Genomic DNA, 22894 nt, shown 5'->3' with positions numbered 1-22894 from the left:
TACTGTAATGCATTTACACTTTATATTTTATACTCCAATATTTAGTTTTAGAGCAAGCTGGTTCAAGAATTCCTATCCTATTTTACAGGTTCATTGTGTAGAATTTAGTGACATCTAGTGGTGAAGTTTGCTTTTTGCAGCTGAATACCCCTCACATCCCCCTCCACTTCCAAACATGAAACAGAACCTGTGGTAGCCTTCAGTTGTCAAAAAAATCAAAAAGTGTTTAGTTTGTCCAGTTTGGGCTACTGTAAAAAATCATGGCGGCCTCTGCAGAGTGGACCAGCTCCCAATGTAAATATAAAAGTATTGAAATATAAAGGACCCATTCTAGGGTAAAGAAAGCAACATCCATACAGTGAAGATGACCAGTACACTAGTGACAACATCACTAGGATGATTTCATATTCAATTTCTGCCACTAGATCCCTTTCACCTGAATCGTACACACTGGACCTTTAAATGCTTGTCTGTCGTTCACATGAATCAACAGTAGAGGTCAGCAATACGCCGGTGCAGTGTCTCATGTGCCAACCCTCAGGGAAGAGAAGAAGGCAGCAGCATCAGCAGATCACATGACACTTCCTGTGAGGACACTTCATAACACAACTGACACACATCAGCAGCCCCGCAGCCTCCGCTGTGTCATCCAACATGCTGGCGCTCATCAACAGGCTCCTGGACTGGTTCAGGACGCTCTTCTGGAAGGAGGAGATGGAGCTCACGCTGGTGGGACTGCAGTACTCCGGGAAAACCACATTCGTCAACGTGATTGCGGTAAGTAGCTAGCAGACAGGCGGAGTCGGTCCGGGCTGCTACCTGGAAGCGGCTGTATTTGGACGTGTTACATATTCGAAAGAGTTAGTTCGAAGAGTCAGGGACGTGTCTAAGGCCTGGGTCGTTGTGGTGCTTCATTAACATCACATAACGATGTGTTAGCAACACTGCTAGCCCAGCTGTTGTTGGGCTAAAGCTACAATGACGAAGTTGCTGGCGTGACTGTGCGCGTGCACATGAAAGTAGTCATGTGAAGTGACGCGGCTGTGGTTGTAAACATCAGCAAAAATAGTGTCAAACTACATCTAGTAAACAACCTGTTGTGTTTACGTCATCTAGCAGCATGGGACACCTGGGGCCACTGTATAGCCTCTTTATATGTATATCAATGTTTATCTATATCTATTGTTTGTCAAGCAGTGTTTAGATTGGCCTTTACATGTATTTATATATATATATATATATAAATATATATATATATTTGTATCTTATTGTATGTTAAAACTATATAACAGAGTAATTTTGCCTATCTGTATGTATATATTTATAACTATTTATCTTATATGTCAAACCTGTATGGGAGAGTTTAGTTTTCAGTTTTCTATAGCTATATATCTGTGTCTTGTTTAGCTTTGCCTTTCAGTATATATGTCTTTATCTTAATGAATTTCAAACCATAAAGCAGAGAGTTTTCTCTCTCTCTCTCTCTCTCTCTCTCTCTCTCTCTCTCTCTCTCTCTCATATTCATATATATATATATATATATCTCTATACCCTATTGTCGACCAAGCCTATGTGGCAGAGCTTCGTTTAGCATATATCGATATCTTGAACTATATCTAATTGTATGTCAAGCCTATATAACAGAGTTAGGTTTTGCTGCTGGCTCTTGTTTATGCTCCGTCTGTTGATAGATCTACAGTTATGGAACCCTGTCTGTCCGGTTGGATGTTAAAACTTTCAATATTTCTGCATCTAGTTGATGTTTTAATGTCCTGATCGATCTTGGCTGGGTGAGGGTCCAATTAGTCCACTGTTGTTTATGTCTGTCATGACAGTCCACTCTGTGTATTAAGGTGAGGCCAGGTATTAGGTCACAGTTCTGTAGACGCTCCCTTTCCTGGATTCGTCATAATACTCCGTGTTTCCCACCCTGTGTTGTGTTCATATCAGGTGATCTGCAGAGAGGTTTGAATAAAGCTGCTTTCTCCTACACACACACACACACACACACACACACACACACACACACACTCTCTGAAAGGCTGCTCAACTAGGCCACATCTAAGCCACACAACCAAGGCTTTGTAGAGTGATTGATCTTTTCATAGTTTGTTTTTCAAATGGTTGACCTTACTAATAAGACTGGAAATTATGCATATCTATAGATGACACATCTTAAGGATAAAGACCTGTTATCTTTGCACTTCAAACTTCTCGGGTGATTCGTCAGAGCTCTTGCTGGTTGTAGAGTTGCTGAGTGGAAGCTGATGCATAGATGCATCATCTCAGCAGCATGAATCATAGAGTGAAACGGCAAGTGTTTAAAATGCACCTAGAGTCTTTGAGTAGCTCATATTGTCCCATGATCAGATTTAATTTCTTGTGGCCCCGATGCACAGAAGGGATTCACATTCTCCAGACATCTCATGTGACCTGAATGAGATGAAACCCAACTGACCTTAATACATGTCAACAGATTTTGATTTGGTGTGACAGCTAGTGGGTGGAGGCCTTAAGTCTTTAGGTTGTCTGTCCAATTTTTTTGTGAACATCATATTGCAAGAACACCTTGAGGGAACTAGTTTGGTACAATTTGCTACAAATGTTTATTTTGTTAGCAAATTAACTGATTTCGAATTTTGTGGTCGAATGTCAAAGTTCAAGGTCCCTAGCCTCACAGTGGCCTTTGGAATGTGCTGTTTCTAGTCTGCCTTTAGGGAATCTCAGACCTTTGGAAAAAAACGTTCTAGACTGAAACTGCACTTATTGGCAGAGGCATGCATCAGTGCTGTATTTCTAGTTCTAACAATGTAGCATGTAACATTTCCTCTTCACGTTTGTCTTGTGCAGTCAGGCCAGTTCAGCGAAGACATGATCCCCACAGTTGGATTCAACATGCGGAAGGTCACCAAGGGCAGCGTGACGATAAAGGTAGGCTGGCCAGTGTGCAGCTGGACGCTCTCCCTGCTCAACACAAATCAATTTCAAACTGGACCGGTGCCTGCAGAGAGCTGTACACTCTGCACTCCGCTGCAGTAATTGTGCAATGATTAGTTTGTAAAAGGAACAAAATGGTGCACTGATGTTTTTTGGGTGTTCTGCTTATGACTGCACTATTGACTCTGTGCTCTTTTTTTTTTGCTCCAGATATGGGACATAGGTGGACAGCCCCGCTTCAGAAGCATGTGGGAGCGCTACTGCAGGGGAGTGAACGCAATTGTGTAAGTTTGTGGTGCGGCATGTAGCACATGGCCATTGTGCAGTGAACCTGACAGAACTGGAAACAACTAAATCTCTGCCTAATAACATGCACATTCATCCTGTTAATGTTTGGCTTGTTTCCGTATTGTCTCGTACAACAGTGTTTATACATAGTTGTAGATATTAGGTTTCTGTTAACACGCGAGCGAAGTATTTCATTTGGCTTTTTGAAATACATGTGTCTGTTCTAAATAGTATCATTTTTATTCCTTGCAGTTACATGGTGGACGCGGGTGATCGAGAGAAGATAGAAGCTTCCAGAAATGAACTGCACAACCTATTAGAAAAGCCACAACTACAGGGAATTCCTGTAAGAGACTACTTGTTGCTATTGGTCCTAGGACTCGTGATGTTTCCGGCTCTTTGTGGTTGATCACATTGATTTCGGTTGATCTAGTGACTATTGGCACAAACTCATATTTAGTAATCTGTGCCACTAATGCAGTGACTCTGGCTGGATGACTTTACAGTGACTCAGGCCTGATGACACTTTACTCAGTGGTCAATTGAAGCCCAGATGGGATTTTAAAGTTAGGTTTCAATATCCAAGCCGACATGATAATTGACTTGACAGGGTTACATGTGCTGAATCGATAAGAGACCAGCTGCTGTGACTTGACACCACTCCCCGACATTCAAATCTGTCCTAACAGTAATAATCTGTGAAGGGTGAATCCTGTGGGGGAAAATAATTATTTTTAGTGTGTGTTATCACAGTAAGTGATGACTATGGTTAGACTGAACCGATACTGGTGCTCTCTCTATATATCACAAAAAGGTCAGACTAAGGTTTTTTGTGCGTCTAGAATTCGAGGTGACTGCCTCAATCAAATTTCAAAACCGCCGATAGTAGTCATGTTTTACTCACTATCTCACTTTCTCACTCACAGACTCAGCTGACGTCGAAAAAAATGTACCGACGTATTTCGGGCGGTACCCCTTGAATAGTACAGAGTTCGGTAACTAACCCTAGTGATGACTCTGGTACGTTGTCTGTGCTGGATGTTGAAGAGCTCTTTCTCCCTTTTTCTCATTTTCCAGGTTCTAGTTCTGGGCAACAAACGAGACCTACCCAACGCATTTGATGAGAAGCAGCTCATTGAAAGAATGTGAGACACTTGTACTCATATTGATAAACCAGGATAAGGATTTGGGTAATAACCTAAAGGAAACATGTGTAAAACCTCCATGCGCTATTTTCTGTCTATAAGTTTATTTAATCATGTGTATCACAATATCAAAGTGTGGGACATTATTCCCGGTGGTTCTGGAACGAGAAGCTCATGTAATGTCCCCAGCATCCACGACTGAAAGGATTTTATGCTCTTCAAAATAAGTGTCTTATCTCTAGAGTTTTGATTTTAATTCTATGTTTCCCACTTTGCAGGAACCTATCTGCCATTCAGGACCGAGAGATCTGCTGCTACTCTGTCTCCTGCAAAGAGCAAGACAACATAGGTACAATCTGAGTGAAGGTTTTTTAAGCAAGTTTACTTCAGTAACTCAGGCTTTTTTTTTAGGAAACATAAGGAGTTTCTGTAGTTAAAGATGTTTTAATTAGTTTGCCTTACGTTGACACACGGTGATACAGAGTTTCACCTTGGAACATTGATCACATGATCATATCAAATGTAAGGAGCAGTTTCACAATTTTTCTCTCTGACATAAAGTGTAAGGAGACAATTGATTGTGAGTTCAGCTGGTTAATGTCACGATGTGTTTTGTACATTAAGTCCCAATCAGGCAGTCTAATGCTTGTTGTGTTGCACCTTGCGTACAGGATGGTGTAAGTCAAAATGCTTTACTGAACAGCTAATACTACACAATGTACATTTTTTTTTATATAAATAAATGAGGAAAATAGCAATAAATAATACATGAAAATAGATAGATTACATTAAAACAGATAATGACAATAACATAAAAGACAATATGGACTAAAACCCTGTAGAGCTTAACGACAATGAATCAAACAATGGACATAAAACATTGACGATACAAGGAAAGGTCACATTACTACCGTAGAATTTGAACCTGTCATGATGAGGTAACAGTCGACCTAATGGGTATAAATGTTAAATGCACACACATACAGAGGTATGAGTCCTGCAGTGGCAGCGGGTTCGATTCCGACCTGTCCCTTTGCTGCACTTCTCTCTCCATTTCTCTTCCTCTTTCACTGTCCACTCTCCTCTAAATAGAAATAAAGGTGGAAGAAACCAAAAGATATTTTTACAAATTAATATTATGTTCTTGCTGAAGTCTCTAAATGTCCTAAATGTCTTTCCTGCCTGCAGATATCACACTGCAGTGGCTCATCCAGCACTCAAAGTCCAGGAGAAGCTGAAAGTGACGCTGTCCCCAGTCGCAGCTCTGGCCTCAGCCCTCTAGTCACGGGTCCTCGACAGTCATCCCCTCCACTGTCTCCGTGAAGTAATCCAGCTCTCTCGCTCTCTCTCCGCTCACTACTGTCACCGCCTGCACCACCCAGTACACTACCATAGCTGTGTCTCCCCCTGTACAGCACTACCAACCCTCCCGACTATCTGGAGTCCTGAAAAGTTGTCTCTGTACTGTGCTAGAAGGTGGATTGTCCACACCCATCATGCCTTATTGCATCATTACGGCCACGCTCTGTGTCTGCACATCACAGAGTTTGTCTTTCTTTTTCTTTCTATTTCCTTTTTTTCTGAATGGCTTCTGTTTCCGTCGACAAAGGAAGGTAAAGATGTTGCTGTGCACTTTTCCACAGCTCGAGTGGAGCTCCTCCAATCCCACAGTCCAACATCTGTTTAGCTGCCTGTCAACATTAGGTGTTTACAATGAGACATTGTGCGATTGTAGTTTCTAAACAGTTAATTGCCAAAACGACGATGGTCTCCCGTGGTAATGCCTTCAATTCCTGATAAACCCTCTGTTATGTAGCCGGCATGGCATATGGAAGTATCCATTTTAATAAGTGACTTAAATCAAAGTTTACACACAACATAAAGATCAGTGGAAGGTGAGACTGTGAGTGGTTGTTGTGTCTGAGATAGAAATCTTATAACAGATCAGCAGATGTTTATGTGCCTTTGACTGAGTGAGTGTCCCAATCAGACAGTTATGGCCCAAGGCAACTTCTAACTTATACATAAACAAAACAAAACACTTGGTACAGACAGTGTAATCCCTTGATTACACTTAACACCACCTCTAGACAATCTCATTTTATGTTTTCTAATCATATAAACACATAATGATGTCTGAGAATAGACCCGACTGTACCCACAGTGGAAAATGAGGAATGACGACGGGAACGTGCGATGAAATAAGAAAAATGTTACATTTTGTGTGGTTGATTTTTAATTGTTGTTTCACTTGTAGCCTGTGACTTGTATGTAGCTCGACATGTGGGCTGACTCTTGCTTGCACTTCTCAGGTTGTTTTCAAATTGTCTGAAAGCTGTATGGGTGTGTGTCTGTGTCATAATCCCCACTGCGTTGGGGTTGGACAGCAGAAAGCCAGTGTTAGTCACGACGACGACGGGACAGTCCTTCAGTTCAAAGCGCTGGATGCTTGATATCCGCCATGCCTTGCCACGCCCCCGTCTGGAGCCTGATGTCTTTTTTGTACAAGTCTTCGCAGTCCCAGGACGACGCTTCACTCCTCTAAAAGCGACATACTGATTGACTCTTCATTTCTTTCTTTCCGCGACAAGACAATGATTTCTCCCAGATTCGACCACTTTACATTTATCTGCCCCTTGCTTGGCCAGTGCATCTTGATCTGTTAATTTTGTGTGTCACCAGATGGGGGTGAGGTATCCCTTCTGCTTCAATGCTATATGTAGGCCTACATGGCTTATGTGTTTCACTGTAATGTTTGTTCTACAGATCCATCGCACACTCTGTCATCACACATGTTGTGTTATGTCTGTCTGTGATCGTCGTAATCCTAGATGTCCATTGTTGGGACCACAGCAGCGGTGAGGGGCTGTATACTTGGGTGACTGTGTGGGTAATCTTGGGAAAGCTTTGTTACCTGTGTAGTAATAATAATGATAATATAGCCTATTTGCAATTTGTATGTGCATGTGCTGAACCTATCCACATTCAATTGCAGACTTTGTAAATAAGAAGTTAGCATTTTTATTCCAACAAATGCGCCTATAGATGTTATGCATTCTCTTCCTGTGATTGCTAATAAAATTGTTTTTATTTTTAAGGATGTCGAGCGCTGTCTCCACATTTCTTTGTAAGTTTTCAGTATGTCTTGTCACCACTAGGTGGCGGCAGAGGACTTTGGAAGGATAATAGTCAAAGCGAGCTTTAAAATATTTTGAGACTGATAGCTCACAAGATTTACTTTCTTTTGGTGAATTGTGAATATGTTTTCTAATATATATATATACATGCGATTGTTGTGATTAGGGTAGAGTAGATGTGAATGTGTTTTTCAGGCACTAATGTAGTGGGGACCTGAATATGTTTGCACAGTCACACTATGAGGACTTCCTTATGGGGATAAAATACATTCACCATAACGTAAATCGTGAAGGTTAGAGTTAGGATTCAAGGTATTAACTGGTTAAGGTGAGAGTAAATGTCCGGGAAATCCATGTAAGTCAATGTTACGCCCTTTAAAGTCATGGAAACACGACTCTGTGTGTTTGTACGTGTCTGAAAGAGATGTAGAATTGAACCATGTCTAAATGAGCAGGATACATTGCAGGTCTTGACTTAGAACCTCATAACACCTTCATTCAGCAGATCCCATGGCCGGCAGCCCACCTGCACCCACAATGCACTTGTTTGTTGTAATTTCCATATTGCACAGACCTAACTTCCATTGTGGACAGATGGGGTTCTGAATTTTCCATTAAGCATCTATTGTTGTTCACAGAGCTCGTTATAGATGATTAACACCTCTTAAGTGTTTCTTGGCAGAAAACAAGTCTGTTACTCAGAGAAGTGTAACTGTGCTAATGATAAAACAAGTGCGGGGAGTATGTGGCAAACTCGGGGGGCTATAAAGCAAAGTGTGTTCTCACAGCTGGAGCTGCACAGAGCTGTCGGAGAGCGGGCCTGTGCTGTTAAAGCAGGAACACCTTAATTAATCTAATATCTTAAACACAGCATTTAATGAACAGCTGCCGGCATTTATTGTATGCCAGAGCGGTGGTTAAAACGTGTGGACAGAGCGAGGTGTTGCCTGATGAATTCCATGGGTCTGTACAGACTGTTGTGGACTCTGTATGTGTGTGTGTGCTCTTGTACAGCTATCTTTGTGAGGACCGGTTTAAGTCTACAACCTACGGAGTGAGGACATTTAGGGAAAGTGGACCTTTTGGCCTGTCCTCACTTTGTGAACCCCCTTAAGGGACTGTTTGGGGGTTAAGACTTGGTTTTAAGGTTCGAATTAGGTTTAGGTCAGTTTAAGGGTGAGGGCTAGGCATTAAGTTTGGATGGTTAGGGTAAGGGTCGAGGGAATGCATTATTTCAATGAGTGTCCTCATTTAGACAGCCGTACAAACGTGTGTGTGTGTGTGTTTTACAACTGCAGTTGTAAAGAGATTAATTGTTGGTTAGGAGGTCATGGAGACGACCCATAGGTGCGACATACTATTAATGTAGTTCCACTCCTTTACCGATGCTTTCATTACGTAACCCATCCAAGTGTTTAGCATCCATCACCGGCCACGCGTGCAAGTGTCCAAACTCTTCGGTCTGTCTTAGAAATGTCACCATAGTTAAAAGAGCTGCTGTGAATTGAATCGTGTCATGATTCAAACTCTCATAGCTTTCACCGCTGTGGCCTTGAGCTCAATAAATCCTCTCCAGACACATGGATGTCTTAAATGATGACATTCAACACTGCTGTTCGTAGTGAATCACATCTATACAGCAGCATGGATTGTTTTCAGTACTACGATCCAGGATCTCTGCGTTGGAGCCATCATCCATCCAGCTTCCTGTCTGCAAACTGCCTCCCACTCTAATGCACGGAAACAGTTCCAGATTGAAGTTGCTGTCACTGCTATGGGTTCACTTCTCTGTCTGCAGCCCTCGACATTTAGTTTGAAACCTGAGATTTACTTTCACTCAGTTGTCTGGGCTCTGTAACAAGTGAACTCATCATATCTGAGTTTATGGGGCACAGTTATCTGACAGTGGTGGAGACAAATTACAGATAAATAGACAAACATGTATCCAAGTAAAATTTGCTGTACCATATTAATTTTTCTACTTGACTAAGAGGAAATACTTGCTTTTACATATACTTAAAGTATTCTGAATAAAAGTACCTGCTGGGTGAAACCTATTCCCCAATTCAATGCTCTACTACGGTGCCAGGTCTATAGTCTGGTTTATTAATAACTAATACAGACTCGAATTAATGAAGAATGCTGCAGATGATGCTACTGAAAACTCACGCTTATTCATTAATGAGTCTTTACTCTGGCCTCCTCCAAATCCATTTCAGGTATTTCTTCTTCACCAGTGGTGCTGCTGCTGCAGGTTGTGTCTTAAGTATCCTGCCCTCTGTTTGGATCCAGACCCTGTTAATTTATCTTAATATTTAAAAAAAACCTAGTGACGTAGAAGTGCAGGTATTTGTTGATATATATAGTGTAGTAAAAGTGAAAAGTATCTTGAAAATGAATCTAGTTTAGTACAGATACATGAAAAATAACAAAGTAAAAGTACTTTTTTATGTGTAGCCACTGTCCTGTCCCTATCAAGGCTGAATGGATGGTTCAGGCAGATATTTTATAAAAATTAGCTCAGCATTTAGATGTCTAAGTCATAATCTTTAATGATATGCAGCATTTGCAGTGCACCCACGAAGCAGCTCAGTAAATCTGCAAGCTGTGAACATGTGGCTGTAAAGGTGAAGGTCATTTCACGTCTGATTTACAGCACCTGCATCAGGGTTTGAAACGGCAGGATATTAAATCTGCAGCTCATCAGAATTACAATGATGGAGCAATGATATAAAATCAAATAAAGCATGAGAGGAGTTACTTTCTCCTCAATGTAGTTTGGCTGTTTTTCCATAACTATGTATTACAAAATAAATAAAGTTTATTTAGATTGATGTCAAGTTAACCCCCCTCTCTCTGATTGGACAAAACAATTCATTAACATTAACAATTCCACTACTACTAATAATAAACAAAAACAAAAAAAACTTGAATTATATAGCATATTTAAAACACAGTAACAAGGTGCTTGTTAAAAATGAAAAGTTGAACCGTTATAAAAGCAAACAACAGGAAGCAAAGGCAACTTGAGCATCACATAGCATTAGAGCACAAATACAAAAATACAAAATGTTACAAATGAGTTAAAACGAGGTGATCATTGGTCCTGCTGATTGGCAACAGGATCAACAGGGCCTTCGCTGAGGACCTCAGGTCGCAGCCGGGCTTATAATGTGTCAGAAAATCTCAAAAGTACTTAATTGCAAGTCCAGAATAAATGAAAATCAATACTAAAATGTACTGGAAGCCAATGCAGAGAAGCTCAAATCGGAGTAATGTGCCCTCTCTATCTCGCTAGATTTGCAAGACATTAAAAACATAGTTTCACACTGGCTCAAGAGTGGCTGTTTGCCACTCTTTGTTCACATGGCTGGGAAGGTGACATCAGAGTCCGTCCACTGTCTTTAGTGACGCTAACTGTGGGGTAATTTGTCCTGGGATCTTAAAGCCTCAGTTTTATGAGACCTAAATAAGTTGTTCCAAAGTTGTTAAACTACAGGCTCAGGATTAGAGGCCCGGCAATGACAGGCATCTGCAAACACTTCATTCAGGTCCTCGTGTGGACCATAATTTTGTGCTAATCAGTGTGTGTGTGTGTCTGCGTGTGTGTGCATGTGTGTGTGTAATGTCCCGTGATTCATAAGGAGCTGCCTGGCACACATTGCCATCCGTTCCTGCTCTGCACCCTGTAAAAGACAGATGCTTACATGCACACACACTCTGGACCAACCCAGCTTAACAAGGCTCCGTAGACAAATTCACAGGTTCAGCCTGAAAGTTCACAGACATTTATTAGTGCAAGTATGCTTTCTATATTTAATTTTAAATTAACTTTCAAAATATAATTAACAGTCAGCAAATAGTGTCTTATTGGTTAATTAATTAATTAACAATTCATGTTTATCTCTTGGTCAGTTTGTCATCTGCATGAAAATGGTATTTGGAAAAACTAAGATTTGAACATAAATGTTAAATATTATCAAGTTAGCATTGTCAGTTTGAGCAGGTTACCTCACCGATATGAACATTTAGCAAAGCACTAGGCGGGATTACATGATTGGAATAAATGGATTTGTCCAATGATTAAGAGAAATTATCCTGTTTTTCATCTTTCAGTGATTTTGTGCATGAATCTACAGAATGTACTTGATCTAACCACTAATAAAGGAGAATGTTCTGGCATTTGATTTAGTTTCACTTCACACCAGTAAACCAGTGTTTGTGTGGCAAAAGGGAAAGTTATTGCGAATAAGTTAAGTTGCGAAAAAAACATGACTTTCTCTTCTTTTTTTGTGATTGTGGGAGCACAGAAAAGATGCTGAGACCTCCAAATGCAATAATTCCATTTCCACTCAGTGAGTGTAATCTTTCAGGTCCATTCTGTTATCCTGCGTCCTCCCTCGGATAGCCAGCTCCCCTGAGAACGCTTTCATACTCTCACCTCGCCGCCTCGCCTCCGAAACTCTCCCCTCCTCAGATTCCATTAAAAATCAGAACTTCAGCTCCTGGGGCTCTGATCAAAAAAGGGCAGCTAATGCATTTTTCCTGCGTTTAGATTTTTTTTTCTTTTTCTCCAATGTACCTCATATTTACATATAGATTGAGTATTTATCAGTCTGCATTTTAAGGCCGATTCACTGTAGTCCACTTTATTAAACCATGTTGGATTTATGTATATTTAATGAAAAGTTGATGTAGGGAGTGTAATTCTTTGAACAAGGGAGTGTACTTGGTATGTGGTGTCGAATAGTAATGCAGCGGCTGTGGATAACTGAACTTGGGAGTTTTGAAATGTTTTGGCTATGGTTTGGTCAATTGTGTGTCTATGCTGCCAAGGTATTATACATCATTCTGACCACTGTGTGCACACAAAATACACATATCAACACTTCATCAAACTCCTGGGAGGAGTGCCACCTAACTTGTATTCATCACGGTCTTCTGTCTATATGAACGCCCCCCGTGGTGCTCATGTAATCTGCCAGTTCATAATATAAGGCAATTTTAGCAGTACAGAGATTTTCTACTGAAATGTATTTGTAAAATCTTTGTATTCCCTATAGATGACCTCATCTTTTCCCTCAATCTTTATACCTTTGCATTTCCTGTATTACATTGACGCTAGCATTAGCATAATTTGCTGTTTCCTAGTAAAGGTGTTCTCACGACTTAACTGGAATGGCAAGCTCAATTCACATTTTTATCAACTTTATTACATTTCAAGAATGTTCTTCCCTCTTTTTGTAACTTTTTTAAGAAAAGTTCCATACAAATATAGACGAGTATGATCATGATTATTATGTTGATCATGATGATGATTATTATTATTATATATTATTACTTCCGAAAAACTCACAACTTCGATTTAAAGGCAGCAAAGGTAACAGTGTTACTAGGATTAGATAATGTTATTAGTTTGTTTTTTTCAAACTGTATTGTTACTGTAGTTTTATTACATAATTAATATTATTAGGTATTGGCTTCCTGCCCAACACAGCCCACATCTGTCTGTTAAATATAAAACTAGAGCCTGGAGGCAACTAGTTTACCAGAACCTCTAAAACTCCACCTGGCCAATTCAATAACGTCCCCATAAAACCTTAACTGCTTTTACACTTAAGTTTTTGTATAGATTAAATAACAATTGTGTTAATCAGTCACCTTTGGAGGAAGTAGATTTTGTTTCCTCGGGATAGAGCCAGCTTGCCTAGCTTTTTCCCAATAGTCTCTATGCTGGAATAGACTCTGTCCATGCACACCATTTTTTGTTTCTTTATATTGTGCAAAGTAACTTGATTATTGTTGCAGCCCTGTCCCCCGACTAGAGTCTCAAACTCTGTGTAATTAGACTGCATTATTCATTAACATACATACTGGATCCTGGGAGGTCTTTAAACTACACAAGACAATTGTAAAGAGAGAGAAGAAAACACAACATGTGACTAAAATGTGTCTTTTCTGATAAATGTTGTCCAAAGCCCTACAAAGGATGTCCTCACTGTGCGCTCACAGCTTCGCTGGCTGGAGGCTGGAGGAATCTGCTGCTCTTTGTTTGCATGCAGCATCAGGTATGAGTGTGTTAAGGGGACTTCACAGGGGCCGTGAGAGTCCCTTTATCACCCAGTCACCGTGGCTTCAGGATGTCAATGGCTGAAAACCCTGTGGGTTGTGAATAGGGAGGCTGACAGGACAAATGGTGCACTGCAGGCTGGAATGTTGGGGGTGATGAATCAACAATAGGGACAAAATAATGTAGTGCAAACAGTGTAGCACCCTAAAGACGCAGGCCATTTCCATTGTGCAAGGTTTCATTTTGTATTTCACGGCCAAACCTACAGGTGCAGGTTTCGTTTTACACTTTGAGTCATATGGATAATATTACATTTTTACATTTGTCTTCCTCTGAGCCGAGAACGGGTGGAGCATCACTCTCACCATATTCACTCCTCTAAATAAGGCCTTGATGAGATTTTGGATTTAGTTCAAATAGAGGGACAGATGTTCCCTGAGGCCAGATGAACTGGAAACCGGGCGACATCTGGATCCAGAGCAGGTAACCCGCCTTTGATATCGGCAGAACCTTTTGTCTGCAGGTAGCTGGCCTTGGCAGACAAGACGAGGCCAGCTCGATCTTAGGCCAATCCACTGCCAGTGCACTGTGCTCCTTCAACTTTCCCAGGGTCTGAGCAGACACAGGACGATCATATATATAAATGCATCCATGACTCACATCACATTACATATGCAGCAATGATGGAGTTAGCATGGCCCCAGATGAAAAGTGATCTGCGAGGAGGCCTTCAGAGCGTGACGTCATTTTCGGCTGTGATCTGCTGCTCTTCTCCCGACCTAATCCTTGTCACTAAGTTTGTTGGACTTTCTTTTCCCCAGTAGTTTTTTTATTACTTGGGGGAAATATCCACACACTGTCTCTTGAGCAACATGATTTACTCTTGCTCATACTGTACAAGCAACAGTTTCCCCCTGTGGGTTTGCGCTCCATTATAAACTGCAAGAGGGGCTGAGGTTATGCTGATGAGAAACATCTGTAGCTAAAGCTTGCTCAGTTAAAGCAATATGAAAAATAGCACTTGGACAACTTTTGACCACCTGCCTGAGCATATACACACTTCAAATACAAGCGGCCTGCAGAGAGAACTACAGGAAAGTGGGGCTCTGAGACAGTAAGGCTTACTTATACATACTCAGTACTAAATTTCACTATGACGTCCTTTTTCCCTCCTACAACACGTTCAGGTTTTCCACAATGTATTCTCTGTGCGTGAGTGTAATGGATTTGTCCGTTTTAATTTCACCCGCCTGCAGTGGTTTCCAAGTGGCAGTTTTGCTTTAGCGTGTTGTCGTTGAGACTTTTCCAAAGCAAACGTTCCAGTCATTAATTCCGTTGCCATGTTTCTGTGCGAGGGATCGCCTAACCAACCACCTCTGTGTGTTGTGGTCTAATTAAAGAAGCGTTCGAACACGATCTGATGAGGGAAAGTGTTTGGATACACAGGGGAGGAGATGAGGCATGGCAATCGCAGCCGAAGAAAAGAATCACATTCTTTGACGTAGTTAGCATGTCCTTCGCACTCACCCTGCTGCCAAGTTAAAAGCATTTCTGAGAGCATGATTAAAGCTTTCGTACAGCGCTACGTTTGAGCGCAGCGTATGCATGTCTTTGGGCAGAGGGTCATGATGAAGCAGGACTGGAATGCTTGCTATTGTTTTACAGGAATGCTGTTTCCTTGCTGTTCACATCTGACACTGACATGAGGACAAGTTGCTATTTCTGGTGGAGCACAGCTCCGAGTCACTGTCAGCTCTAACAGGGAAGTCAAGACATAAGTGAAAACGGACACATCGACATATTGTGCTGCAGCTTCTGATTTTATAGCTAAAAGTGCAGTTTGACATTTTACAAAATCAACTTGTTCACACTCTTGCTGAGAAGCAGTTAAGTTTCGAATAACGCTTAAGTATGTAGTTGCAATAACTAGGCATTAAAAGCTGCAAACAGTGCCACCGCTAGCACAGCTCAGTCCAAAGACAATAACATCTACTGACTTCCACCTCAAAATCTAACAATTAACAAATTAAATCCCATTTCCAGTCCCATGCAGAAAAAGGAAGTGTAGAAAATGTGTGCTATTATTAGGGAGGAAAGAAGCCAGTGCACCTGGATGAGAAATAGTTCTTATTGTCACCACATCATAACTCCACCAAATGTGTTGCTTTTAACTCCAATGTTTTTATGGTTTAAAAACGACATCTAACTTGTTGAGTTGTACCTTTGGACAGAGCCAAGTTGACTGTTTCCTCTTAATGTCTGTGTCTTCTTTGTGTATTTATGCAAAGCCTATATTACACCAACTGCTACAGGTAACTCGGGGGCTTATCACACATTAAAGTTCGGACCAATGTCTTTGTTAGATTGTAAACATTTAACTCAGTTAGTTATGACACTAAAGACTTTAATATGACATACTGGCGCCATTACCTACCTGGCTGAATGTCCTCATCATTTAAACATTATATCGTCTGAGTCGAAGACTACAAGCTAACCTGCGAGTCGCTTCCACTTCTTTTCTTCTATTTTTAACAATGTCCTGCAATTGGTCCAAAAGTCCAACCCCATTGCACATTGCAACATGTTCTTTTGCTTCGGACTCCAGATCAAGGTAGGTGCCCTTATTTACTTCATTAGCTTAGAATCTGTGGCTGTCACAGATTCAGCAGTGGTACTGATCTGCTATAGCTTTCTGCAAGAAAGCATATACCTTCTAGAATTTTTTTTCAACATATTAATTATACAAAATCTGTTTAATGTATCTTTTTTCCACAGCAACCTAACACAAAACCAGATGCCAGTTCAAAAGAAGGAAAGCCCTCCATAACTCAGAATAAATCGGAAACATCTCCACTGAGGTTAATAATGAGATCATTTATTGGAAAGCTTCCTCACTGGCTCAAAAGCAAATATAATATATGGCTTGCATTATTTGAATATATTCAGCACATACAAGCTCTTGTAAAATATTAATAGAATCTTCTGTCAGAATCAAACCATTTTTAACCATCACCAACCTCCTGCTCCACTCCACGATTCTAATTCTGAGTAAACAGAAGAGGGAAATTATTGTTTGCCCTTGTGAAATTGGTTATATTTTCTTTGGAGGGATACCCGACAAGTTCCTGGCTTGAGGCTGCGTTATGAAGCTGTGTGGGTACGCACAGAGCAAGCGGAGAGAAAGAGAGAGGTTGTCTGTACAGTGAAGAGGCTTTTCCAGTGAAGAAGTTTGTCCTGAATAATAACATTTACAGTACGTGTTCTTACCTATTTTTAAAAGAGGTGTTTTCCATGCACCCATTCCTGTGGCTATTATGTGAAATCACATCTCCTGTTCCGTCTGAAATCTTGTAACGCCTTGTACTCACAAATCCTTTTTTAAACGGAGATTGGTTTTGTATTTCATTTCCCCTTGACACTGTCTTTGTGTGCTTTTGCACAGTCATGAAGTGTGGAATGTATTGTGTGACATTTTCAGTTTTCCATGGCTTATTGCTCTCTCATTGTGGCATGAGGGGTCTCTAGTGTTGGTCTGCTGGCTGCAGCCGTGGTGGTCTTCTCGGCAAGAAAAGTGTTGTGTACCCGCCATTGTCAACTGCCACCCCCACCCCCTCAACCACAGACACCTTAACCGGCTACATGTCACGCAACCCACCAAATGGTTATGCACGATTCCTCCAGAGAGGGTTCTCAACCATCTTTGTGACTCCAACCGCTGCCTCTTGAGAGCAAGAGGCTCGGTGCATTCCTGCGGCGGCTGGTCATTGAGTTGTCTCCATTGAGGCGGGAGAGCATGAGTCCAGCTCTCCGTCTCCGCACTGATGGATGAGCTGTCTGACTTTATCTGAGCAGGACGGACGCTGCGTTGGCTGGGGCCCAGAGATTGTCACTCCTGACTGCTTTATCAGGGTCTGACTTATAGAGCTGTCATCCTCTTAGAGCAAGGTTCCCAGGCACCTCGTCCAGCCACCCCACCCCCCCCTCCTGTCTGTCACGCTGCCACCCAGGGACCTTGGCCTGCTTTCCTGCTTGACTGGCCCGACGCCTGCTTCACACCCACCCAGTGACAGATACATTGATTCATCAGCTTCACCCTTGGGTGTAAGGCAGCCTGTTGCAAGAGCCTCACACTTGCCAAGTGGTATTAACTCCTGATGAGGTGTGGCTGTTCTTATTTTAGAAATACATAGGCTTAAGGGTCGATAAACTATGTGTCCATTATACTTTCACAAGATGTCCATTTGTGTCGTATCCTCCTCGTTTGGTGCATTTGAACATCACTGCCGATGGGCCTCTGTATCTCCCATTCACACAACCAGTCCTGAATGAAAAGAAAGAAATGAAAAAGACAGCAATTTTTCTCTCGAAGGTTGAGCCCTTGTTTGAGCTTGCCATGAAACCACAGCAGAGTTCTTTCCTTATTCTCACTTTGATGACCCATCGGAGAGCTTGGGGGGGAAGCCAAGTGAAGTCTGGGGCCTCTTGCACATTCTGATGTTTTGTTTCAAACAGAGCAGCTTTTGTTCCACTGTCAGAGAGGGAGCGCTCCGCAGTGTGTCGGCGTGTGTTTAGTAACCACAAACACACAGCATGTGTTTATTTTTCTTATTTAGTTTTCACCACAGTTATATAGACACAGTTAGGCGTGTGTGTTCATACAGTGGTATCAGTCCAGAAATTATGGGATATTATGTGTTTGTGTCGTAAAGGTGAAAGGGTTAACATCAGGATGACTTCCAGCATGAAACAAGAGGTTGAAAGATCAGATAGAGAATAACATCTTCAGATTTCACCTCTGACTCAGCTGTGACAAACAATGACAGCTTCAAGACAAATCCAACAATAACAGGGAAACAACTTCATCTTTTCTGAGTGTATCTGCTCGAGCTGGAACAAGCATAACTATGCAATTAAATAAATGTAAGAATGATATGTTTGTTTCTAACTACAGTAGTGGCATGTGTAATGTCCCTAACCATTGGATTGTCCTGAAATGTGGTGCACACATTCATGTCTCCGTCAGGGTGAATTGTAATAACTTTAATGATCCCATGGCTTTCCACATCATCAGGTCACATTTTCAATCTGTTCAGTACTATGATTTATGACTAAATATCTGCAAAACTAATGAGATTCACCAACAATGAACAAATAAAGTAGTGTTCAGAGCAGGGGTGGGGGAACTCAGGCCTCTGGGCCATTATGGTTTGTGAGACAATTTGTTTCTGCCAATATCTGAATTCAAGATGATTCATTAATACAAAAAAAAACCTCTCAAAACTGCAATAATGTTTTTGCAGTAAAATAAGATATTAGAGGTGGTTTCTTCTGGCTGTGTATCTGTCCTCTTAAGTGTGTTAGCAAGCATCGTTCCAACTGTTAGAAAAGAAAAGTAGAAGTCAATGTACTTGCATTGATGAAATAGGCCAATCTCACTTGTTATTACACCTCCGAACATGTGGCTTCACTCAACCTATCATCATCTGTCCTCAGCCTGAATATCTGATTATCAACTATATCAGTTAACCCTGGGTTTTCTCAGCTGCGAACTCATTCGCGTGGAACAGAAAAAGTCGTTACTTATCAGCAACATTGTCAAAACCTGTAATTGTAATTTTCTAAAATAAATTCTAATACATGTTGGTAAATGTGGTAACATCTAGAATTGTAATTCAAGAAAGTGAAATGTAAATATGATTTAATAACTAGAATTGAAAACAACCTCTATAAATATCATCAGTTAGACCACTTATAAACCCCGATTACTTGAATTGTATTGAGTTTAATATTGAGTGACTATCAGTAATGAGAAGAGGAGGAAGTCATCTGTTGAGGTCAGGCATCAGGTGCAAAACATCAGAGGATTTAATGTTTATTTCAGTTTATTGTCTACTCTGTTATTCTGAGCTGCAGTGTTAGAATAAGACAGTAAACCCATCTGTCCGGAATCAAATAATCTTTGTTGAATTATGATGAAGAGGTAAAATTTCTCTGAAAAAACTCTACCTCTATTTGTGAGAAGCTCTTTAAAACCAGAGTGGACACATGAAAGTCTGGAAAGGCAAAACCATTCCACTCATATAAAAATAAATTGTAGAGTGAGGACTCTGTCACTCTGTTCCAGTTTTCTGATTAGTCAGTAGTTGGACTGTTTTCACCTGGTATCACAAACTTAAGCTGATCTAAAGCAGGCTCGTGGCTCAGCATGAGTTACCATGGACTGAAAACTGACGTCCCCATGATACCCACAAACCCTGCTGCATACAGGCTCTGGAAAACCTGATTTTAGTAGCATCATCATCATTACCATCGGACATCAGTGCTTTGCAAAAGAGAAGCATTTCAAATATAATACTGTAGAAGGTAGTGATATAAGTGTTATACTGGTTCAATAATTTATTATGGCCTTAAACAGAAAAGGCGTTTCTCGTACAGAGCATACAGAATACCTAGCCTGGATGCCAGACGAACTTAGCCCCGCCCACAACATTTTAGGTCAGGCGGTTCGGTCTGGAGTCGCTCCGTTGGGAAAAAATTATGCCCGACCGGGCCAATCAGATTGTCAGGGCAGGCTTTATACGATGATTGACAGATGATCAACGGTAATGTAATCAACCACGTCATCAAAGTGCCCTTGGGTTGAATTCGTTTTCAACAAACATGCCTGCCGCTGGCGAGCTGAGATGTGTAGATGCTGCCATTGAGTCTGTTTTAGAAGACATCGACAGCACATTCATTTTGAAAGAAGAACACAGAACGTGGAGGCGACGCCAGAGCACCGCGCTAATCCCTATCGCCCCGGCGCTTGGCTGTTCACAACGGACACTGAAGCGACGCTGAACCGCCGGGCAGCGCTAATAATTTCACCCGTTGATCCAGTAGATCGCTGCACGGCTTTGTGCCAGTCACACCGGAGGCTGAAGCACCGCGCTGCGCCAAGGCTGCCTCGCGGTGCTTCAGCCTCCGGTGTGACCGGCACAACGTTTTAACATGGGAGTGGATGGGAGCCAGCTGTTATTTAAGGCTTGGCGCTGCGCTGAAGCGTCCAGTGTGAACCCGGCATTAGTAAATAACTCACAATGCGTTGCTTAGCATACGTCACATACTACGTTGCTCTGATTGGTTGTAGGTCTATCCAATTGAGCGAAGAAGAATTTTACTTCCTGGTCAGTTGAAACACGCCCCATAATCACAGCCCAATGGAGCGGTCTCAGACTCACATTCTGACTAGAATTGTGAGTCTGACAACGTCAGGCTACAGAATACCTTTACTAACAGTAAAAGTATATATGTTGCAATATATAACATGGCATGTTTGATATGTGGGTGTGTTATATGAGGATTTGTGAATGAGTAAACAACTTCTTTTCATGAAGAAATGAAACACATCAGCTCTGAGATCATCAGCACGTTGCTGTGAAGCTAATTGTAAATGTCCAAACTGAGACACCAGGGACTTGTTAGGGCCACTCGTCAGTTTTCAAACAGATGTCAGCTCATCACAGTGCATCACAAGCATTTCCCCAAGAGGCTGCTGTGTTGAGGGAGCAATTGACTGTAGGTTGTATGAATGACGATGGCAAAGACAAAAGGTTAGCTCCTATTCCAGACTGTCATCCATTCATCCATTGATCCATCCATCCATCCATCTATACATCTATTCATAGTCATGGTCACTGGTGTGTTAATCTGGGTGTTGCTAAATTATTAGTGGGTACAATCATGCATCTTATAGCTGGATGTGTGGATATCTGAGACTGCAGATACAAAAAGTGCCTCTCATGTCCAGTCCTGTTCCACTACGTGGGTCAGCGCGGGTTCATTACGTTATCACACCTTTATTAACATACTACGACCCTCAACTTAAATTTGATCTAAGACACTGGATTATATTTTGACCATCAGCGATCACATATGCCGTGGGGCCTCCAGTAATAAACCTGCTTGTGGGGCTGAGAATGGAGCCCAGAATGGGGCCAGTGTGTCAGCCAGAGTCATTCCAGGCAAGCTGGAGTCTTTCCTGTAGCTGCCCTCCACAGCTCTGCTTTCTGTCCAGCACGGATCATATGCCTTTAATAGTGGGTAATCTCTTAAGGGGTGAGACGTGTGCCCTCCCACCTCGGAGTTGGGACGTAGGGATATTTGGCAAGAGAGGGAAGAAACCGGCTTTGGTAAAGTTGTGTGAGAAACAATAACAAAGGAAGGTACCTATAGTCCTGCATGTCATCTTTAAGCACACAGCATTTAGGGAATACTTTAAAGAGAATACAATGAAATAGGTGAACTCATGTTTCATTTGTTTCATTCTGTGCAGGTACAAAAGGTAACAGATGTAGACAGCTTGGCCATGAGCCCGTGGTTTATATAACCATGTTCAATAGCTGTATTGTGCCTGTTCCCTCTAATTGTGTTAGATGATGGAATATGGTGGAGAAAATACACATTTCCTTGAACTTATGAAAGAGCAATATACCCGCTGATGTATGATATCACTCTTCAGCGGGTCGATATTGCTCATAATTTTTGACAGACTCGGTAGTTCTTCAATAAGCTGCAGTGTCACTGGGGCATACAGGACATATAAGCCCTGGGAAATCAAGACCAGATGTAAACCAAATGAAGAGTTGAATATCCTAATGGAGACAAGCAGGATTAAAAGCTTTAAGAATTGAATGTGCCACGTTATTTAAGGAAACACTACGCAACTTTCTACCTAAAATAGCAGCTTCAAAATCAGTTTGATGTTACACTGACATGGGAGAGAGAATATTTCTTTCCCACCGCTCATCCCAAGTGTCTGTTCCTGCTCTATGTGAATCTGAGTACAATCTTCTGTGAGAAGTGTGTAATTGAATCATAGATTCAGATATATAGATTTACAGATTTAAAGGTCATAATCAGGCAGAGCAAGTTCAAGAGTAATGCCAAACTGTAGATCAGTCAAAACCACTGAGAAATCATAAAAAAATCTGAGTTTAGCCAATTTCAAAATGCAGCCAGGAACATTTTTAAATATTAAGAATTATTTTATACAGTTTGGTGTATTTGTTATAGCAGCAGCTCTCCAGGTTCAGCCGGGGATCATGGGTAAATATTCAGTTGTGTTTCAGTTCAGACAGAGCTCAGGCAAGAGATTGATGGGCTTAACTGCTCATACACAGAGCCCAATAGATTTAATAATAATATTTGGCTGCAGGGGGCGCTCTAACTGAGGAAAGGTTGTATAGTGTTTGCTTTAAATTGTAGCCATTTAAACAGTTGAAATTCTGAAATGTGCCTTTAAGACTGTTTAAAAGGCAGTTATCAGTTATTAGAGG

General features: G+C 41.4%; 1 protein-coding gene across 1 annotated transcript; it reads left to right on the top strand.

The window, feature by feature from the left end:
• The first annotated feature begins 555 nt into the window (after positions 1-555).
• On the top strand, positions 556-7470 carry arl8bb (ADP-ribosylation factor-like 8Bb). The gene is made up of 7 exons (XM_053439296.1): positions 556-777; positions 2851-2931; positions 3148-3221; positions 3478-3571; positions 4303-4370; positions 4649-4719; positions 5559-7470. Exons 1-7 carry the CDS (start codon positions 655-657, stop codon positions 5606-5608), a joined length of 561 nt encoding a protein of 186 aa, XP_053295271.1. The 5' UTR covers positions 556-654; the 3' UTR covers positions 5609-7470.
• The last annotated feature ends 15424 nt before the right edge of the window (positions 7471-22894 follow it).

The sequence above is a fragment of the Pleuronectes platessa genome, chromosome 2 (assembly GCF_947347685.1).
Source record: "Pleuronectes platessa chromosome 2, fPlePla1.1, whole genome shotgun sequence".
NCBI lineage: Eukaryota > Metazoa > Chordata > Actinopteri > Pleuronectiformes > Pleuronectidae > Pleuronectes > Pleuronectes platessa.
This window is presented reverse-complemented; position numbering and strand designations above follow the sequence as displayed.